The following is a 16,574-nucleotide window of genomic DNA, read 5'->3' as shown; positions in this document are numbered from 1 at the left end:
ACCACACATAGGTAGATACAGTGCTGTGTGTGTGTGTGTGTGTGTGTGGTCAGGCCCTTTTTTGGAGGAATGTGACAGATTGAATGTGAGAGTGTATTACCTTGAAGCATGCATCTCAAGTGTAAAGTGATGAGTGATTGCAGATTAACAAGACAAGGAGGGTGGTGTGTGTGTGTGTGTCTCTCTCTCTCTCACTCACACACAAAAAGCTCCTTGGTGCATGACAAGGACACATTATGCACAGCTGAGCCAAATGAATGACCTCTAAAGTTACAGGTCATTACAGTCTTATTGCTGGTCAGTGTCTTATTTAGCTTTCCTAAAGGACTCTGGATCACACCTCATGCATGGCAAAATCTCACAGCTAACTTCTCCTTCCTTCTTCAGGTCTTATTTTAGTTGCACAAATCTCACAACAGTCGACAAGAAGTGAAAGAAAAAGTAGATATATGTACATTTAAACGCTGGCATGAAAACACAAACAACCCTATTTCTACTAATAACCTATAACGTCGCTTGTTTTTCCAATAAAGAACTACGAAGGTTAAAAAGAAGCAAGACAAAAAAAGGACATAAATTGATACATGCACGTAAATTATTGAGATAAATCGCATTTAAATGAGACATATGTTGCTACTTAATAGCTATTAGCATGTAAAAGTTGAGCAACATACGAGTTAAGGTTGCTTTTCATTAATAAATACGACATATCAAAAGCTAATGTCACCACTGTTTCCTGGTTTGCAGAGCTACTACCAGCTTAAACAGTCAATTAAACACAACTTCTATAAGCTAACAAACACATTAAAGTGTTATTTAACGTAATGCCAAATAAACTAGGGCTCACCTTTCGTGTTTTTAGAGACTCAGCAGTTCGTGACTCTCCCCTCAAATGCTATTCCTGCTCTGACAAAGCTGTCAGACATCTGCGCAGAGGTAGCCCACCCTCAAGATCCCTGTTCTGCATCCTGATTGGACGAGAGAGACGTCAATCAAAATTACAGCCAATTAGAATGGAGTTCAGGCGGCAAAGGAGGCGGGGCGTTCTAAATCTTGACCCTATAACGTGACCTTTCGTCATGGCAGCAGCATGAAGCCTGACCTCTGATTTACATCTGTCTCTAATCTCTGATCCTAATCCGTTCACATGGATAGAGAGAGATACAAAAAAAAGAAAAAAAAAAAGAGGAGGCAAACTGTGCTATTAATGCATCAAAAAACAAAACAAAATATATGACAAATAAGCCAAATATGGAGTTTATCCTATTGTAAATGTGTAATAGTAGAGTGTGAAGTTGGCCCAGTCTTTAATCTTAAATTTTTAGGTTGTATGTTTCATTATAGGAAGGTGAGAGCCACTTGACAAGCCCAGATGGGTTTTATTGGCTCCTCCTGCACATTTCTGTTTTGTTAGTCATTGTTTGGTTTACCTAATCTCAACAAATTGGCATGTATTACTTTTTTTGTATTATGTTTTTTCTTTTCTTTTTATGTGCAAATGAACTAAACTAAACTATATTTCATCCTGAAGTGACATGATATTGGTAGTAGGCCTTGATCACAGAATTGGTTGTGGCTCTATACTCCATTAGTCAGACCCAAAATAGGAAAAATGTCTTTCTCTTATACTGTAACTCACTTTATAAATGGAACAATCTGCAAAAGGCCTTAAAATTAGATTCATTCTTTTACTATAGTTGTTCAAAGGCCCTACCTTATGTTTTTAACTTCACTGTATCTTATGTTTACTTATTCATTTGATTTTTCCTAATATTTGCCTATATTTCTTTATTGTCTTTTTCTTTTCTTATACTTACTGTTTTGCATGGTAAATGCAGTGTATGGATGAGTAAAGTATGTTGTGTGAAGTGTTGAATGCAGGAGGCAGTGATACTTAGTTCCACATGGCAGGTGGAAGCATGAAACCAAGTCTCAGTCTGGAGGCAGCAAGAGAGAGTGAACAAATGGTTAGACAGCCGTTAGAAATCCACAGAAAAATCCCCAGTTCCCCATACACCCACAGGTGAGGCAAATTGGCCCGACGACCTGTCCCAAAGGAAGAGGAATATATCTCTACACTGCAGGAAACAACAAAGTGGTATAATTATCTCTAGCTGTGTGTATAACTGTGTATAACTTTTGTGTGTTATTGTGTTGCTGTTGTTGCTGTTTCTCGACACCATTGTAAATTAGCATTCCTCCTCAATGGTCTTTCGAGGTAAAATAAAGGTAAATAATAATCCCAAGGTTTGTATTTCTTACTCATATCAAGTGGATATCTGCCACACAGTCTTTTTTTAGCATCAAATTGTCTCTTTGTGTTTCCTCATATACAGTGTTTCCTTGTTGAGCTGTGGTGCAAGTTACAAAAGGAGGGACTTTGGCACTAAAATGACTGTGACGTTGAAAGATATCTACTTGATTTGACTCATTTGGATATAAACTTACCCCCCACTCACTTACACTGGAAGCACATTATGAAAGGATCTTCTTATGGTCAGTATGAACAGGAGGGCTGATTACAGCAAGAAAAACCTGTTCCAGTGTTAATCTGAGCACCTGACTTGAAAAATGTTGAACCAATCCTTTAAAAAACAGGGCACTGGTGGTAAGTATGGGGAAGGATTTATGGATGAGGATGAGGGTAAAGATATGAAATATATAAATAGATGTTGCCACTGCAGTTGCTTATACTGTAGTTGTTGCACACAGATTAGTCATGATTAAATGTGGATTAGTAGATCTGAAATCTGCTGAATACAGAAAGAAATCTGTGCATTAATATAATTATTATATATGATGACATGGTAATACAATAATATACAATAACTATAACACTAGCTGCATTCACTCATACATACACTCCCTTCCTTCCTTCCCTCCCTTCCTCCCTCCTTTCCTTCCTTCTTTCCTTTCCTCCCTTCTTCCTTCCTCCCTTCCTTCTTTCATCCCTCCTTCATTCTCTTTTTTTCCTCTGTCCTTCTTTCCTACCTTCCTTCCTCCCTCCTTTCCTTCCTTCTTTCTTCCTTCTTCCGTCCTCCCTTCTTCCTTCCTCCCTTCTTTCCTTTCCTCACTTCCTTCTTTACTTCCTTCCTTCCTTCCTTGACTCAAGGACAACAGGAGGGTTAAGTACATTTTAAGTACAAACTTTTATATGTGACATTTTCAGTTCAGGGCTTTTACTTGTGACCGAGTATTTATAGTGCTTTCACTTCCACTGCTGTATATCAGTATGTAAATGACAGGAAATAGCAAAACATTGATAACACTGACTTTCTGCTTCAATACTCCTGAATGGCCTGTCATTAAATACCAGATTTATTTTTATTACCGGCTCGAGTCCATAACAAAAAAAAGGGAATCACACATGAAAATAACATCTATTATCAATTTAAACTACTGTATAATAATGTCAGTCAGCAAAGTAAGTAATGGATGCACTGTATAGATGGAGTGATATGTGTGGTGTGATATGTGCAAACAAAACAATGAAACTCTAACCCAGTCTCCAACACTTGATTCTAATAATTAACTAATTATCAAGCTTCAGGTGCTTGATAACAAGTTAATTATTAGAATCAGGTGTGTTAGAGTGAGGCAATACCTAAAACATGAAGGGCAGTATAGCTGCAGTATAACCTGTCTTTTTGTCCTGGGAGGGTGGGTGTATGGTTTGTCTATTGTGTTCTTGTTTATTGTAATGTCATTGTACTTGTATCAGATGCACTGAAAACGGCACAGAACAATTTTCCGGAAGGACAAATAAACAATCTATCTATCTATCTATCTATCTATCTATCTATCTAAGGGTTGGACACCACTACTGTAACCCATCTGGTTGGTGGAGGTCTGGAGATTGAATAACACAAACCAGGCCAGTGTATGGATGAGTGAAGTATGTTGTGTGAAGTGTTGAATGCAGGAAGGTAGTGATACTTAGGTCCATATGGCAGGTGGAAGCCTGAACTCAAGTCTCAGTCTGGAGGCAGCCAGAGAGAGTGAACAAATGGTTAGACAGCCCTTAAATCCCCAGTTCCCCATACACCCACACAGGTGAGGCAAATTGGCCCGACGACCTGTCCCAACCTCCACCCAGGGAAGTCACACAGCCAATGAACAGACAGAGGGGCAGGCCGTCACACAACCTTAAGAGGCTGAGGCTTAACTATGCAGGTGCAGATAGTTTCCTGATGTCCTCTCTAGTCTCGCACACTGGCTCCTGGGTCAGGGAGAGGAAAAGCAAAAGGAAGAGAGGAAAAGGGAAGAGGATTATATTTGCATCTCTTCTACACTGCAGGAAACAACAATGTGCTATAATCATCTCTAGCTGTGTCTATAACTCTAACTCCGCATGGCTCATGTATTAAGTGTATATAATATCTTTTTACTAACTTGCAGCTGCAGATTTTAACATTTTACCAAGACAGCATCATGATTATCATCTTTTATTCATGTGGTATTGCTTATTGTTGCTCTGCGTGTGTCAAAAATGGTTATAATCAGTGTTGATTGGTTGTGTTTCGTTGCCGTGTCTTGCTTGCATGGTTACATGTACCGAACAGTGTTATATTGTTATATTATTATACTGATGATTTGCTATTTCCTGCTGCTCTGCATGGATTGTGATTGTGAGCTTGTGACCTTCTTGAGGATGCTCATTTGGTTGCTATTGTCTGGATCCTGTCATTTTAATCATTATTTCATTGGTTTCAGAAGTAAAGCAGTGAAGTTCAAAATGAGCCAGCTGGGATGCACAGTACATTAAAAAAACATGAATTATTAATGTGAGTTGTCCTTCTAACCTAATAAATAAAAATAAATAAACACATACTCCTCAGTATTGAATTTTTAAGCTAATTATTATTTTATTCTGCAATCTTATATTTAATGCTCTATTCTAGCATTTTATTTCTCTCTTTCTATTTTTCTCTACTTTGTTTTTATTATTAGTGTGGGGGGGGTGGGGGGGTTAATTGTATGTTTTAATGTTTCTCAAATTACATGTTTTTCTGTTTTATGTAAAGCACATTGAGTTGCCATGATATATAAATATAACTGCCTTGCCTTGTAGAAAACTTTGCTGGTTGAATAAATGAATGAATATTGAATGAGCTTTAACTTGATGCACACTGTGTCAGTTCAACTAATGTATGTGGCTCATTATTGTGCTGTTGCATTATAAGATGTTTCCATTTGCTGCATCTCATGAGCAGCTCTATAAAGGAAACCTCACATACTCCACCCTCATAAATTATTATATGGTTGACTTAAACCTCTTCTCATACAGACTGGAAACATAAAAAAGGTTGCATAACCATATCACCATATCTTCAGGCTGTGTTTGCTTTAGATTTGATTTATCGTACATTTAATGATATCATTTCATTTGCTGTTTAAATGTTTGTTTTACGTTCTTGTCTCATTAATAAAAACTTTATGTAGTAGTCATTATTTTATAAACTGTAGCATTCTTACTGTCGGACATTTGAAGCATGAATACTTTCCAATGGAAACAAGATAAGATAAACTTTATTGAGCCCATGCAGGGGAATTAAAGTGTGTCAAAGAGTCAAATGATAAACATGAGGCAGCAAATAGATCTCTGTTAGTCCAGATACTCTATTAGTTTGTGGGTAAACTTGTAGACTCAGTACTTTAACTGAACATGGAGAAGCAGCAATCAGTTTTTAATGCTCCACATAGCTGGAACAAACTGCAGGTCTGTTCTTTTAAATTAAGGCTGAAGAAGACTTTTCTGTTTGGCTTTTAACTAATATCTTACATTACACTGTACATTTAGTCTTTTCTTTAGCTTATTTTTTACTTTTTTTATATTGCCTTATGTTGCTTTTACATTCTGTCTTTATGCTTTTTATGTTTTGAAATGCTGAAATGTATTATAAAAATAAGCTTCTGACATCCTTGTTTGGTCTGGCTTGTGAGAGCTGTTTGTTTGTGTTCCCGTTTTGTTTAATTCATGATTATTTGTTGTATTGTCTGTTCATTTTTATGTTTATTTTATTTTTGTGTTTGTTTTTTGTGTTGGAGGATTCCCTCGGAAACAAGATGGTGCATCTCAGCGTGCTTATCCTCGGCTTAAACTCCAAATAAATAAATAAATCTTCTCCTCAAAGATTCATATCTGCTGAATAATACAAACATATTCCTTATATGATTTTAAAATAGGAGTGAAACACATATTTATAGCACCAAATCTGCAAGGGTTGAAGTGAAATCTTTGCCACTGCTCACCTCAAACCAGAAGGTGGAGCTCCCTACTTACTCTCTGAGTCATGTTTCCATCTCTGCTGTGTGAGGAGAGATATACTGTATGCATTTAATCCTGCTGCATGAAATGAGCATGACTCCAGTGATCTGTATGAGAGGAGATCCGTCTTTGCATGACAATTATCTTATTTGATGAGCATCTTTGTTAACTACCTGTAAATTACCAGCAGCTTGAGCAGGATCCCAACGATGTGAATTACTGGAGGGATAATGGGATGGATATAAAAGCATCAGGCAGGAAGCTGGTTCATTACACTGCAGGTCTGTTAAATAGGGATTAAAGATGTTTGAGTAGACTGCTTGAATGTAAAGGTTCTTTTTTTATGATTGTATGCTATTTATCCTTTAACCATCCTGTTGTCCTCGAGTCAAGGAAGGAAAGGAGAAAGGAAGGGAGAAAGGAAGGGAGGAAGAAGTAAGGAAGGGAGAAAGAAGGAAGGAAAGGAGGGAGGGAAGGAAGGAAAGGAGGAAAGGAGGGAGGAAGGAAGGAGGGAAGCAAGGAATGAAGGAAGGAAGGAAGGACGGAAGGAAAGAAGGACAGAAGGAAGGGAGGAAGGAAAGGAAAGAAGGAAGGAAGGAAGGAAAGGAAAGGAAGGAAGGAAGGAAGGAAGGAAGGAAGGAAGGAAGGAAGGAAGGAAGGAATGAAGGAACAGTCAAAACAGATGGGGTCAATTTGACCCGGGAGGACGACAGGAAGGTTAAATATGTGTAAAAACACTTAATGTTTTATATGTTAAATGCATTCCCTTAAGTAAAACCACATCATCACAGATTTTATGAGGCAACAGAGCCTGAGTGAAAATCACTTTTTTATTTTCTTGAGCAGGTTTTAGGCTTCTAGATGCTGTTTGATATTTTGAGAGATTAAACACCTTAAAGAATATGTTTGGCATCATTTTACTGCTCATTTGAATCTGCTTCAGCTCATGTCACAGTTGTAGCATTCATCAGACCTCACCTGTCACTCAAGCTGTGTGGGCGGCACTGCGAAGCCTCCTAAAAGCTGTTGTTGGTGAAGTTTCTGCAAGCAGGTGGCGCTCTTTTCTTTGTCTGTTCAGCCATCGAGGCAAACACTGTTCAAACGCTGTAATTCTTCTGTTTACTTTTGAACAACTCAACTGTAAATGTAAAGCTGGCGACTGCCAGGGGAGTGTTTAGAAGATCAAATGTAAAATGAGAACAGGTTGACTCCTCAGTTGTGTTCTTCTGGCTGCTGCTGAGACACATGTTTGTATAAAAAGGTTCAAGTTTAAATATAATGATGATTACTGCTTTGAATTAAACCTCTGGTCACTTTTGGCCTGCAGTTTTTTGTGCAGCTGATAAACATTTTTTGATATGCAAATACAAATATTGACCAGTGTTTATTAAAACAAATGAAAAAATCACCATTAAAACATGATGTATTCACCATATTCTATAACTCTTATTAATGACTGATGGGGAATTTCTGAATGTGAATTGGTGTAGAGACTAGTTATGACTCAGAATATGAACAGTATGTGAGGGTTAAATGACCATATTTCAGCTGGTCAAATGACAGATACAGTAATCACACAAAAAAAAACCTCACCATGCAGCTCGGCACGAACGCTAAAATCTAACAGCGAGTCCTGCTTGACTCATGTCTTGCAGGGCAAACCCTCCTTTTAACAGGAAGGAGGATACACACAATAAAGAAATAAAGACACAGCGAGAGCCTCGGGCAGCTTCAACAACCCATCACGGTTGAGTGGGGAGAAAAAAAACACAATGTACATCTCAATAAAAGAGCAGGACTGTACTCTATTCAGAGCCCTTTAGCTTTAAAACTACAGCTCACTGATTAAAAATAAGAAAAAAGTAAAAAATAAAGCTTCAACCTTTACATTCTTTATATGCATCGACATGAACTGGAGCTGATGGGATTTATTTCGAGTATATGAAGCCATGTCAGTCATCAAATCACACCTCTATTGCTTTTTTTTTTTTTTTTTTTGCCTTCTGATAATCAAGCCTGACTGCTTTTTTCATTTTCTGCAAGCGTGAGTGCAAGCAGCCGGAGTTCAGAGCTTGGTTAAAGTTCATCAGTTCAGTTTTTAGCAGAGGCGGCCATAACCTATAAACCAGCATAGGATGACTGACTGCATGAATGATGAATGACATGAGCTTTTTATTTATATATTTAACTTAATGTGCACGCTAAATGAAAGCTCTCCCGTGTTCATCTTCTTCAAAGCAGACTGAGTAAAATGGAAATGGGGGGGGGGGGGGGGGGGGTCTTATGGACTGTGTCCCCTAAGGCAATTTGATTTTATGCCAACATTATGTTTATATGGCCAAGTGAAGCAGAATGTATTAAGCGTTGCACAACATTACATAACATGCTTCTTGGTCACTGGGATCATTGATATTACCACATAAAGACCTTTGAAGAGCATCAAGCATCTAATAAAACTGTTCCAACCAATTAGGCCTAGCTTTTTATGATGTAGTGGAGGATGTGTTGGTGTTGGTGGCTATACTATAGGTTAGGGTTTTGCTTCTTGTTGTCATTCACTCAATCAGAGGGGAAGATGAGTCACCGAAGAGACAGCTGACACGTCACACACATCTCTCCTGGGTTATGAGAAATGGTCTAGACCTCGACCTGAACCACCGCTGGGTCCATAAAGGTTGAGTCTGACTGAACTGTAAGTGCTTTTGATAAGTGTGACCTGTATATTTCACACATGCACTGCAACACCACCACCAGGGTTACAGGATGGACCTCTGTTCAAATAACTATAATATGAAGGGAACAAAATAAAGTACAAACAGCAATGATGGAAAGTAAACGTACCCATTTTTTTGTTTTTACATTTTAGAGCTGTAAAAACACCTTATTTGACCCACAGTACACACACATAGCAATAAAATGCATGGTTTTATACATTTTTGTGCAACTGATACACATTTTTATATCTATGCAAATGGACAAATTTAATTAGTATCATTAGCCAGACAAGTTGCCGTATTCTTCATATTCTATAAAATGTTCTCCTAGACCATAAAATAATGATTGTGAATGTATTTTAATCAAATAGAAGGATTAATTAAACATTTATTAATGACTGATGGGGAATTTATGAATGTGAATTGGTGTAGGCATTAATTATGAGTCAGAATATGAAGAGCATGTAAGGGTTAAAGCAATGGCTGCAGAAAAAAAGTATTTCATCAAAGGTGTAGATGCCCCTCTTGAGAATCTTAAATTTTGCCCACAGGAAGCAAATACATAACTATAAATAATCTTTCTGTATTTGTAACATATATAACACACATATCTAAATTTACAGCTATACATTAACTGGGGAGAAAAACTGTAGAGGAGCTTTATAGTCTTATTATTACTATATTATTTCATAGAGTTCTTCATAGAGCTCCAGTGAGATTTTCAATAAACTTTCTGCTTCTATAAAGGTATAACTGGCCTGGAGTCTGTCAGGCCCTCTGGCTCTGTCTTTTAAATCTGCTTTTGAAGAGTTAAATCAAAAGCTGATGAAGCTGCTTCTAACATCCGAGTTGTTGGAATCTGCTATCAGATGACACGAGACCTCATCATCTAATCTCTTTCAAAAACCTTTTCTCTAAAGCTTTTGATTAGATTTTATACTGCGTGTTTGAGTGTTGTTGTGTGTATGTAAGAAGGTGGAGTGGTGAGTGCTCTCTATGTAAAGATATCTTCTCCTTATTAATTGTACTTTTATGCTAGATTTGCAGCACGCATGAGTTAATAAAGATAATGATCATATTGAGCAGATCAGGTGTTAGCTATAACATGAGCTAACAAATAACATCCACTTTAATTACTGTTCTTTAATGTTTCAGCTGTGAGTTACATTCATTAAGTCATGATGGGCTGCACCACAGTAATCCATGCTCTCTCGTTAGCTCATATAAAACATATGAATGATGCCAATGAGTTCCACACAGTGACGGACACAGATGTAAAATATCAGATCAGCACTCAGAATACTTGAGTTGAAGTATTGGGAGAAAAAAAAGGTGCATTGGTGTGTCCTATGGCACGTGACTCATGCTTTTTTTCCTTAGTTTATTTTCATATCCCTCGGAAGGGAGGAAGGAAGGAAGCAAGGAAGGAAGGAAGGAAGGAAAGGAGTAAGGAGGGAGGGAGGAAGGAAGTAGGGACAGAGGGAAGGGAGGAAGGAAAGGAGTAAGAAGGGGGGAAGGAAGGAAGGAAGGAAGGAAAAGGAGTAAGGAGGGAGGGAGGAAGGAAGGAAGGAAAGTAGTAAGGAGGGAGGAAGGAAGGCAGGAAAGCAGTAAGGAGGGAGGGAGGAAGAAAAGTAGTAAGCAAGAAAGAAAGGAAGGAAAGGAGTAAGGAGGGAGGCAGGAAGGAAGGAAGGAAGGAAAGAAGCAAGGAAGGATGGAAGGAAGTGAGGAAAGAAGTATTGAAGGAGGGGAAGAACGAAGGAAAAATTAAAGAAAGAGGGAGGAAGGGAGGAAAGAAGGAAGAGTCAAAAGAGAGACGGGGTCAATTTGACCCGGGAGGACGACAGGAGGGTTAAATAACATGCACAAAAATTCTTTTCATATCCATTTATCAGTTTATCTATAATTCTGTCATCCTGTTTTTCCGTTCTGTATACTAATGCATATCTGTCTGTCAGGATGGATCCTTCCTCTGTTTCTCTTCCAGGTTTCTTCTGTTTTTTCGATGTTAAAGTTTATTTTAAAAATCCCTTATTTGCAGTGAGGGTCTAAGGACAGAGGATGTTGTATTGCCCCCTGAGGCAAATTAGTGATTTCTAATAATAGATGATGTAATAAAAGGTTTATTTGGCACCATTTCACATTACCTTTATTCCTCATTTGTTTATACTATCATTCTTCTGGGACACTTTTATGTAAAATATATTTCAAATAAATGCTATTATAACATTGCATGCAGTTTATCCTCTTATATCACATTAGCATCTATACTTGCTGCTTATTGCACTCTTCAATCCTTTTACATTATGCTGAAGTTATGTAAATATATTATTGATTATGTGTTGCATAGTTGAACCCCTGGGGTGTTTTTTTGCTGTTGATATTACAATATATTTCATGTTCACTTATTTTATATTGTGTATTGTACCATTTATTCTCATATTTCATGCTGTGTTAGTGATTGTGTATTTGGCAGGAGGTCTGTCCCTTCTGTCATAGCAGCCCTAAATAAAACACCTAGCTGAACACTATGTATATATATGTGTGTCTATGTGTGTGTGTGTGGGAGTGTGTGTGTGTGTGTGTGTGTGTGTAAATACATGTGGGGCTATGAATGTACTGTATATGTAGGCCTATAAATAACCTGTCAGCTATATCTATATGGTTCTCTATGGAGACAGATTTATTTTGTTTTGCTTTTCATTTATTTTAATTGTCCTGTGTGGATATATCAATATATCTTATTGTATCTTTATCTTATTGTATTGCATATCATCTTTAGTATATTGTCTCCTACATCAGATCGTACCTTTATCTTAACCCTTAAACAGGCAATGTGCACCAGGCTAAACATACATATATACATTTTTTTTAATACCTTAAAAGGTGCAATGTTTCCTAGTGGAGATTTAATTCAAAGTATACAAAATATTTTTAAAATTATTTGTGGAAATGTGTACTTTTTAGGTGCAAATGAGATAACTAGTAACATCAAAATAAATAAAAAAAGAATAATTTTCATATCTAATTTTCGCACTCCTGGCTGTTTAAGGGTTAACATAACTTATAAAATCTTACTGTATTGTATCTTTATGGTATTATATCTTATTGTATCTCTAACATATTGCATTGCATAGTATCTTTATTATATCATATCCTGTGTCATATCTTTAACATAGCATACTGTATTGTAGCTTTATTGTGTTGTACAGTGTTGTATTGAATCATATCTTACACTGTATTGTATCCTCATTTTACATCATATCACATCTTATTGATCTTTATCGTATCATATCTTATCAAATCTTATTGTATATTTATTGTATTGTATTTTACATTGTGTCTTTTATCTTATTGTATCATATCTTTATTCTATAAAGCTGTAAATAACAAGTCACTGCTCTAAAACATTGAATTTAAGTGAACGTTACATTTGTTTTAGTCAATTAGCATTTTTACATGTTTTACATTATAATTTTGCTCCGTTATGGAGATTATGAGCACATGACATCAGGGCAGTGTTTCTACCTTTAATTAACACAAAAGGCCAAATACTGGAGTGAAATTTAATTTAACTTGCTCATATGGTTTCCTTGATTGGCAGAAAAAGATCATGTGTGTTATTCAATGTTGTATCTCACTATGATGGAAAACTCTAAAAAATACAGTGAATAATAGAATAAGAAAACCAAGTGACCCCAAGGGCAGAAATTTGAAGTAATGGTCTATTGTCAATGAATAAATTATGTGCAGGAGCACAATCATGCTGAAGAGCTTTAGAGGCTTGTGTTTTTTTACCTCTTCAACCTGTAACCTTTCTTTTCACTCAGGCAGACTAAAATGTCAAATCTGCCGGGGCGTCGGAGCCACGGGCGGCCGCTGCTTTACTGGTAAACACACACAGCCATGACTAAAAGCAGGTTTCTTTTCACAAACACTGAAAGGTTAGAGCGGTAACGCAGGTTATGTGGGGCGATTGGTATCTGACCGTCTACGTCAGATACTGTTTTATTACTTACCCCCAAAAAAACTGAATAGAAAAACTAGGTGTGGTTTAAATGTGAGTAATTGGATTATTTAGAGTCATGTTGTCTAATAAAGGCTTTAGTAATGACTCAGAGACTTTAATATTACCTTTTTGCACTTTTATTGACTTTATCTGTCTTTATCATGTTATAAGAAGTAATTGAATATAAACTATGTGACACACGAGACAATGACAGTAACAGATATAAGGACATTTAACTATTAATGAATGTACAGTGTTTTAAACAAGTATAACTTCTTCCATGGAGACATATTCTATATCAGTATAACATTATATTTTCATTCATTATCGGAGAAGTTAAGGTTATTGGCACTTAAAAAAGACACCATATCTGCTTACAACTGCATAATATTGTGTTAAAACCCATTTATGAAACCTTTACATAGTCCATATAATATAAATGCTACATAAAGGAGGTTAAAATAAAGAGTTGAAAAGCACTTCCTGAATGTTCTTTAACATCTTACCTGTGAAAATTATACTATATAATACTATATCCTATACTTTAATAACCCTGACTGGAGCAAAGACTCAGTTTTAAGGTTGTTTTTGAGACCTGAAACTCTGCAGTCATTCACACTAAAGAGAGCTTCCACACAACTACTTCATAAAACTGCCTGAATGCTGCTTTCACTGAATATATGATTAATGACCTGACCTAAAATATGCAGCTGGATTAGTTGAGAATTTAATATGGAGAAATGGTGATCTCTGTCTGCACGGTGCATGCCATCTCATAACCATCTGAATTAAATGGAGAGATTTGATGGTGATTAAGGGTTAGAGTTAGTGTTCCTGAAAAAAAAAATACAGAGCAGTCATTATTTGAGAATGTTTTAATATTCATGTTGTGCATTACATGTAAACAATCACAACAAAGAGTCCCATATTTACATTGGATTTGTACAAAGCTGCTCTTTAATAAAGATGTTCTACTGTAACAGTGCAGAAATACTGCAAGCAAGAACAAATATATTCAAAACAGAAACATCGAAACGTGATAGTGTGCGAGTTGATTTTACATCTAATCAAGTTCACGACAGCAAACAGGCCGATACAGCCTTTCAAAGAGGGTCAACAACAAACAACAAACCAAGATTAATTCTCCTTCTCCTAAAAAAAAAAAAGACACATTCACATCTGATTCTCTACAACATTTTCTCCTCTCTCTCCCACGGAACCGGATCCTGCTCATCCTCGACCTGCGTATTCCTGCGTCCTGTCCAAAAGTGCTCCACATCTGGGAAGGTCTTCTCTTCTTGCGAGACCGAGTTGTCGACGGCGTTGGCTCCGATCTCAGCTCCGTTATCTTCTGATTTTGGACATTTGATGATGGGGAGCTGCGTTGAGCCTCTGCAGGTCGCCATAAACCAGATGGTGATCAGTCCTTGGCGCACATCGTCGTACATGGTCATTAGGATGACCGGAGAGAGGGAGCTGCATGCGTAAAGGAGGACCTGCGCAAAGATGATTAAACCAGCAGGGGGTCTGCTGTACCCGAGTCTGATCCAGGTGAATGTGCCCCACTCTGGAAGCAGCATGAGCCCAAGGGCGCTGCTTAGACAAAATAAAACCAGGATCACCTTGCTCTGATGCTGGGGACTGGGTGCGTGGTTCACCGCAGTGTGCAGCATTTTGGTGTAGTAAGCAACTGTGAAAATAACCGGAACCACAAAAGTCACAGTTGGATAAATCTTGTAGAACATTTTCATGAAGTCAGCTGCGCACACTGGCATTTCAGAGACGCAAATAGTGTCGCTACCGTATGGCAGCAAAGAAGCAAAAAGCATCTGAGGGATAGGAAGCATCATGGACACAATCCAAATAAACGCCAGGGCTCCGTGGATCCACGTCAGGCTGTGGAGGGGTCTCATAGCAGAGCTGGGAACCAAAGTGTGTTTGGCTCTGGTGGTGACAGCAAGGATTAAAGTTTTTGCAACCACGCAGGAGTGCTGGAACCAGTCCGTGGTGCTGCAAACAAAACTCCCCATGGTCCAGGTCTGCTTGTAGTAGGTGACTGCGCGCACCGGGGCGCACAGCAGCAGGATCACCAAGTCCGTGGAGGCGAGAGAGGCGAGGAGAGCCTTCACCTCAGAGCCCTTTCCGTTCCTGAAGTCACGAATGAAAATCAGCAAAACGAGCAAATTCCCAATTGCTCCAGACACGCAGATCCCGATCAAGATGATGGGCATGGCTGTCCTGGTGTCGCTTCCCTGGAGAAGTTGAACTCCTCCAACGTAATCAAAGACAGAGACGTTAGCAGGGCGATCAATATCCATTTCTTTTGAAGTTGAAGCTCCTAAAAGTGAATACAAATTAGAAATCGACTAATTAAAAAAGTCTAATCTTTTGTTTTTTTGGTTCCACTTCTCAGATTTAAAATCCTGCATGGAAGGAAAAAAAAGCGGAGGAGCTGTCCAGGGCGCCGTGGTGCTGAAACACTTCTAATGGGGTCGAGATCGCATCAGCAAGTGGTGGGTGAGCAGGCTGGCAGGTAGGCTATTTCAAGTGCTGCCATTTAGCATCGTCAACCTCTCACGTCATTTTTTATCAGTGTGGCTCGAGGCTAAAGCCAGCCCAAATGTGAGCTCAACGTGATACCATTTACATTTTAAAACCTCAGAGGGATCACAGTGGGGGTGTGGCTGTCAGAAATATGTCGAAGTAAGAAATTATCCGACTCTTCTTGATATATCTCACTCACATAGACATCATAAAACATTTAAAAGCCCCTTTAATGTGTGAAAAACAGGCAACAGAGCTGTGACTTTAGCTGGGATCACTTATAGCTGTTTGTGCATGAAATCATGGTTTAACTAAAAGTCATGCAAAAAGGAGACAAAATCCCTTAAGTACGTTTATAGATTGTCTTAGCCATTACTTAATCTATGCACCCTACCACACATATTACGTAAGGTTCCCTCTAATTGCGTAATTTATATCTCAAGTTCCTTTACTATGAGAAATGTGCTTTACATATGTCACAAGTTCAGTTACTGTCATGTGTTTATTCATTTAGGTTTAAAGCACAAACAACATAAAAAAAGCAATATGTGTTTTGAAGTATAAAGTGTAACTATTGAAAGAGAAAAATAACACAGTCTTATCCTTCCAAATGAAATGTTGAATTCATAAGCAATAAAACACATCTCTACTCTATTTAGATGCACCAGTCCAACTTTTTCTTCATAATATCAATTTCAATACTGCAGCTCAGAGTATCTAACAGCTGACCTTTTTTCACAGCTGACTTTTTGACTTGTCATAGCAGTAAAACAACAGCAGGTGAACGAATAGCTCATTTCCATTTAAGTGCTCAAAGAAGCCCGTACCAGAGGGTCATGAATATAAACAAACAAAAAAGGGATCCAGTCATAATTAATGTATTATTTGCATCCTTTTTTAACCTGCTTACACATGTCAAAATGTGTGTTGTTAAACAGGTCTATACTGATGTAATATGTAATGACCCAAATCTAAAACTTATACAACACGCTGTATGAAACTCGTTGGAATAAGCTCTACGTAAGGTAATATAAGCTCTACG

At 37.8% G+C, this 16,574-nt stretch overlaps 1 protein-coding gene across 1 annotated transcript; it reads right to left on the bottom strand.

Annotated features, from left to right (window-relative positions):
- Positions 1-14,175: 14,175 nt before the first annotated feature.
- On the bottom strand, positions 14,176-15,306 carry LOC128374879 (G-protein coupled receptor 151). Its single transcript, XM_053335112.1, has one exon. The coding sequence runs from the start codon at positions 15,304-15,306 to the stop codon at positions 14,176-14,178; it is 1,131 nt and encodes a 376-aa protein (XP_053191087.1).
- Positions 15,307-16,574: the final 1,268 nt, after the last annotated feature.

This window comes from Scomber japonicus, chromosome 16 (genome assembly GCF_027409825.1).
Source record: "Scomber japonicus isolate fScoJap1 chromosome 16, fScoJap1.pri, whole genome shotgun sequence".
Classification (NCBI taxonomy): Eukaryota; Metazoa; Chordata; class Actinopteri; order Scombriformes; family Scombridae; genus Scomber; species Scomber japonicus.
Note: the sequence above shows the minus strand (reverse complement) of the source record. Positions and strands in the feature narration are given on the sequence as shown.

Excerpts from the sequence above, each read along its gene's own strand:
- LOC128374879 (XM_053335112.1), bottom strand. The coding sequence starts at position 15,306 with ATGGATATTGATCGCCCTGCTAACGTCTCTGTCTTTGATTACGTTGGA.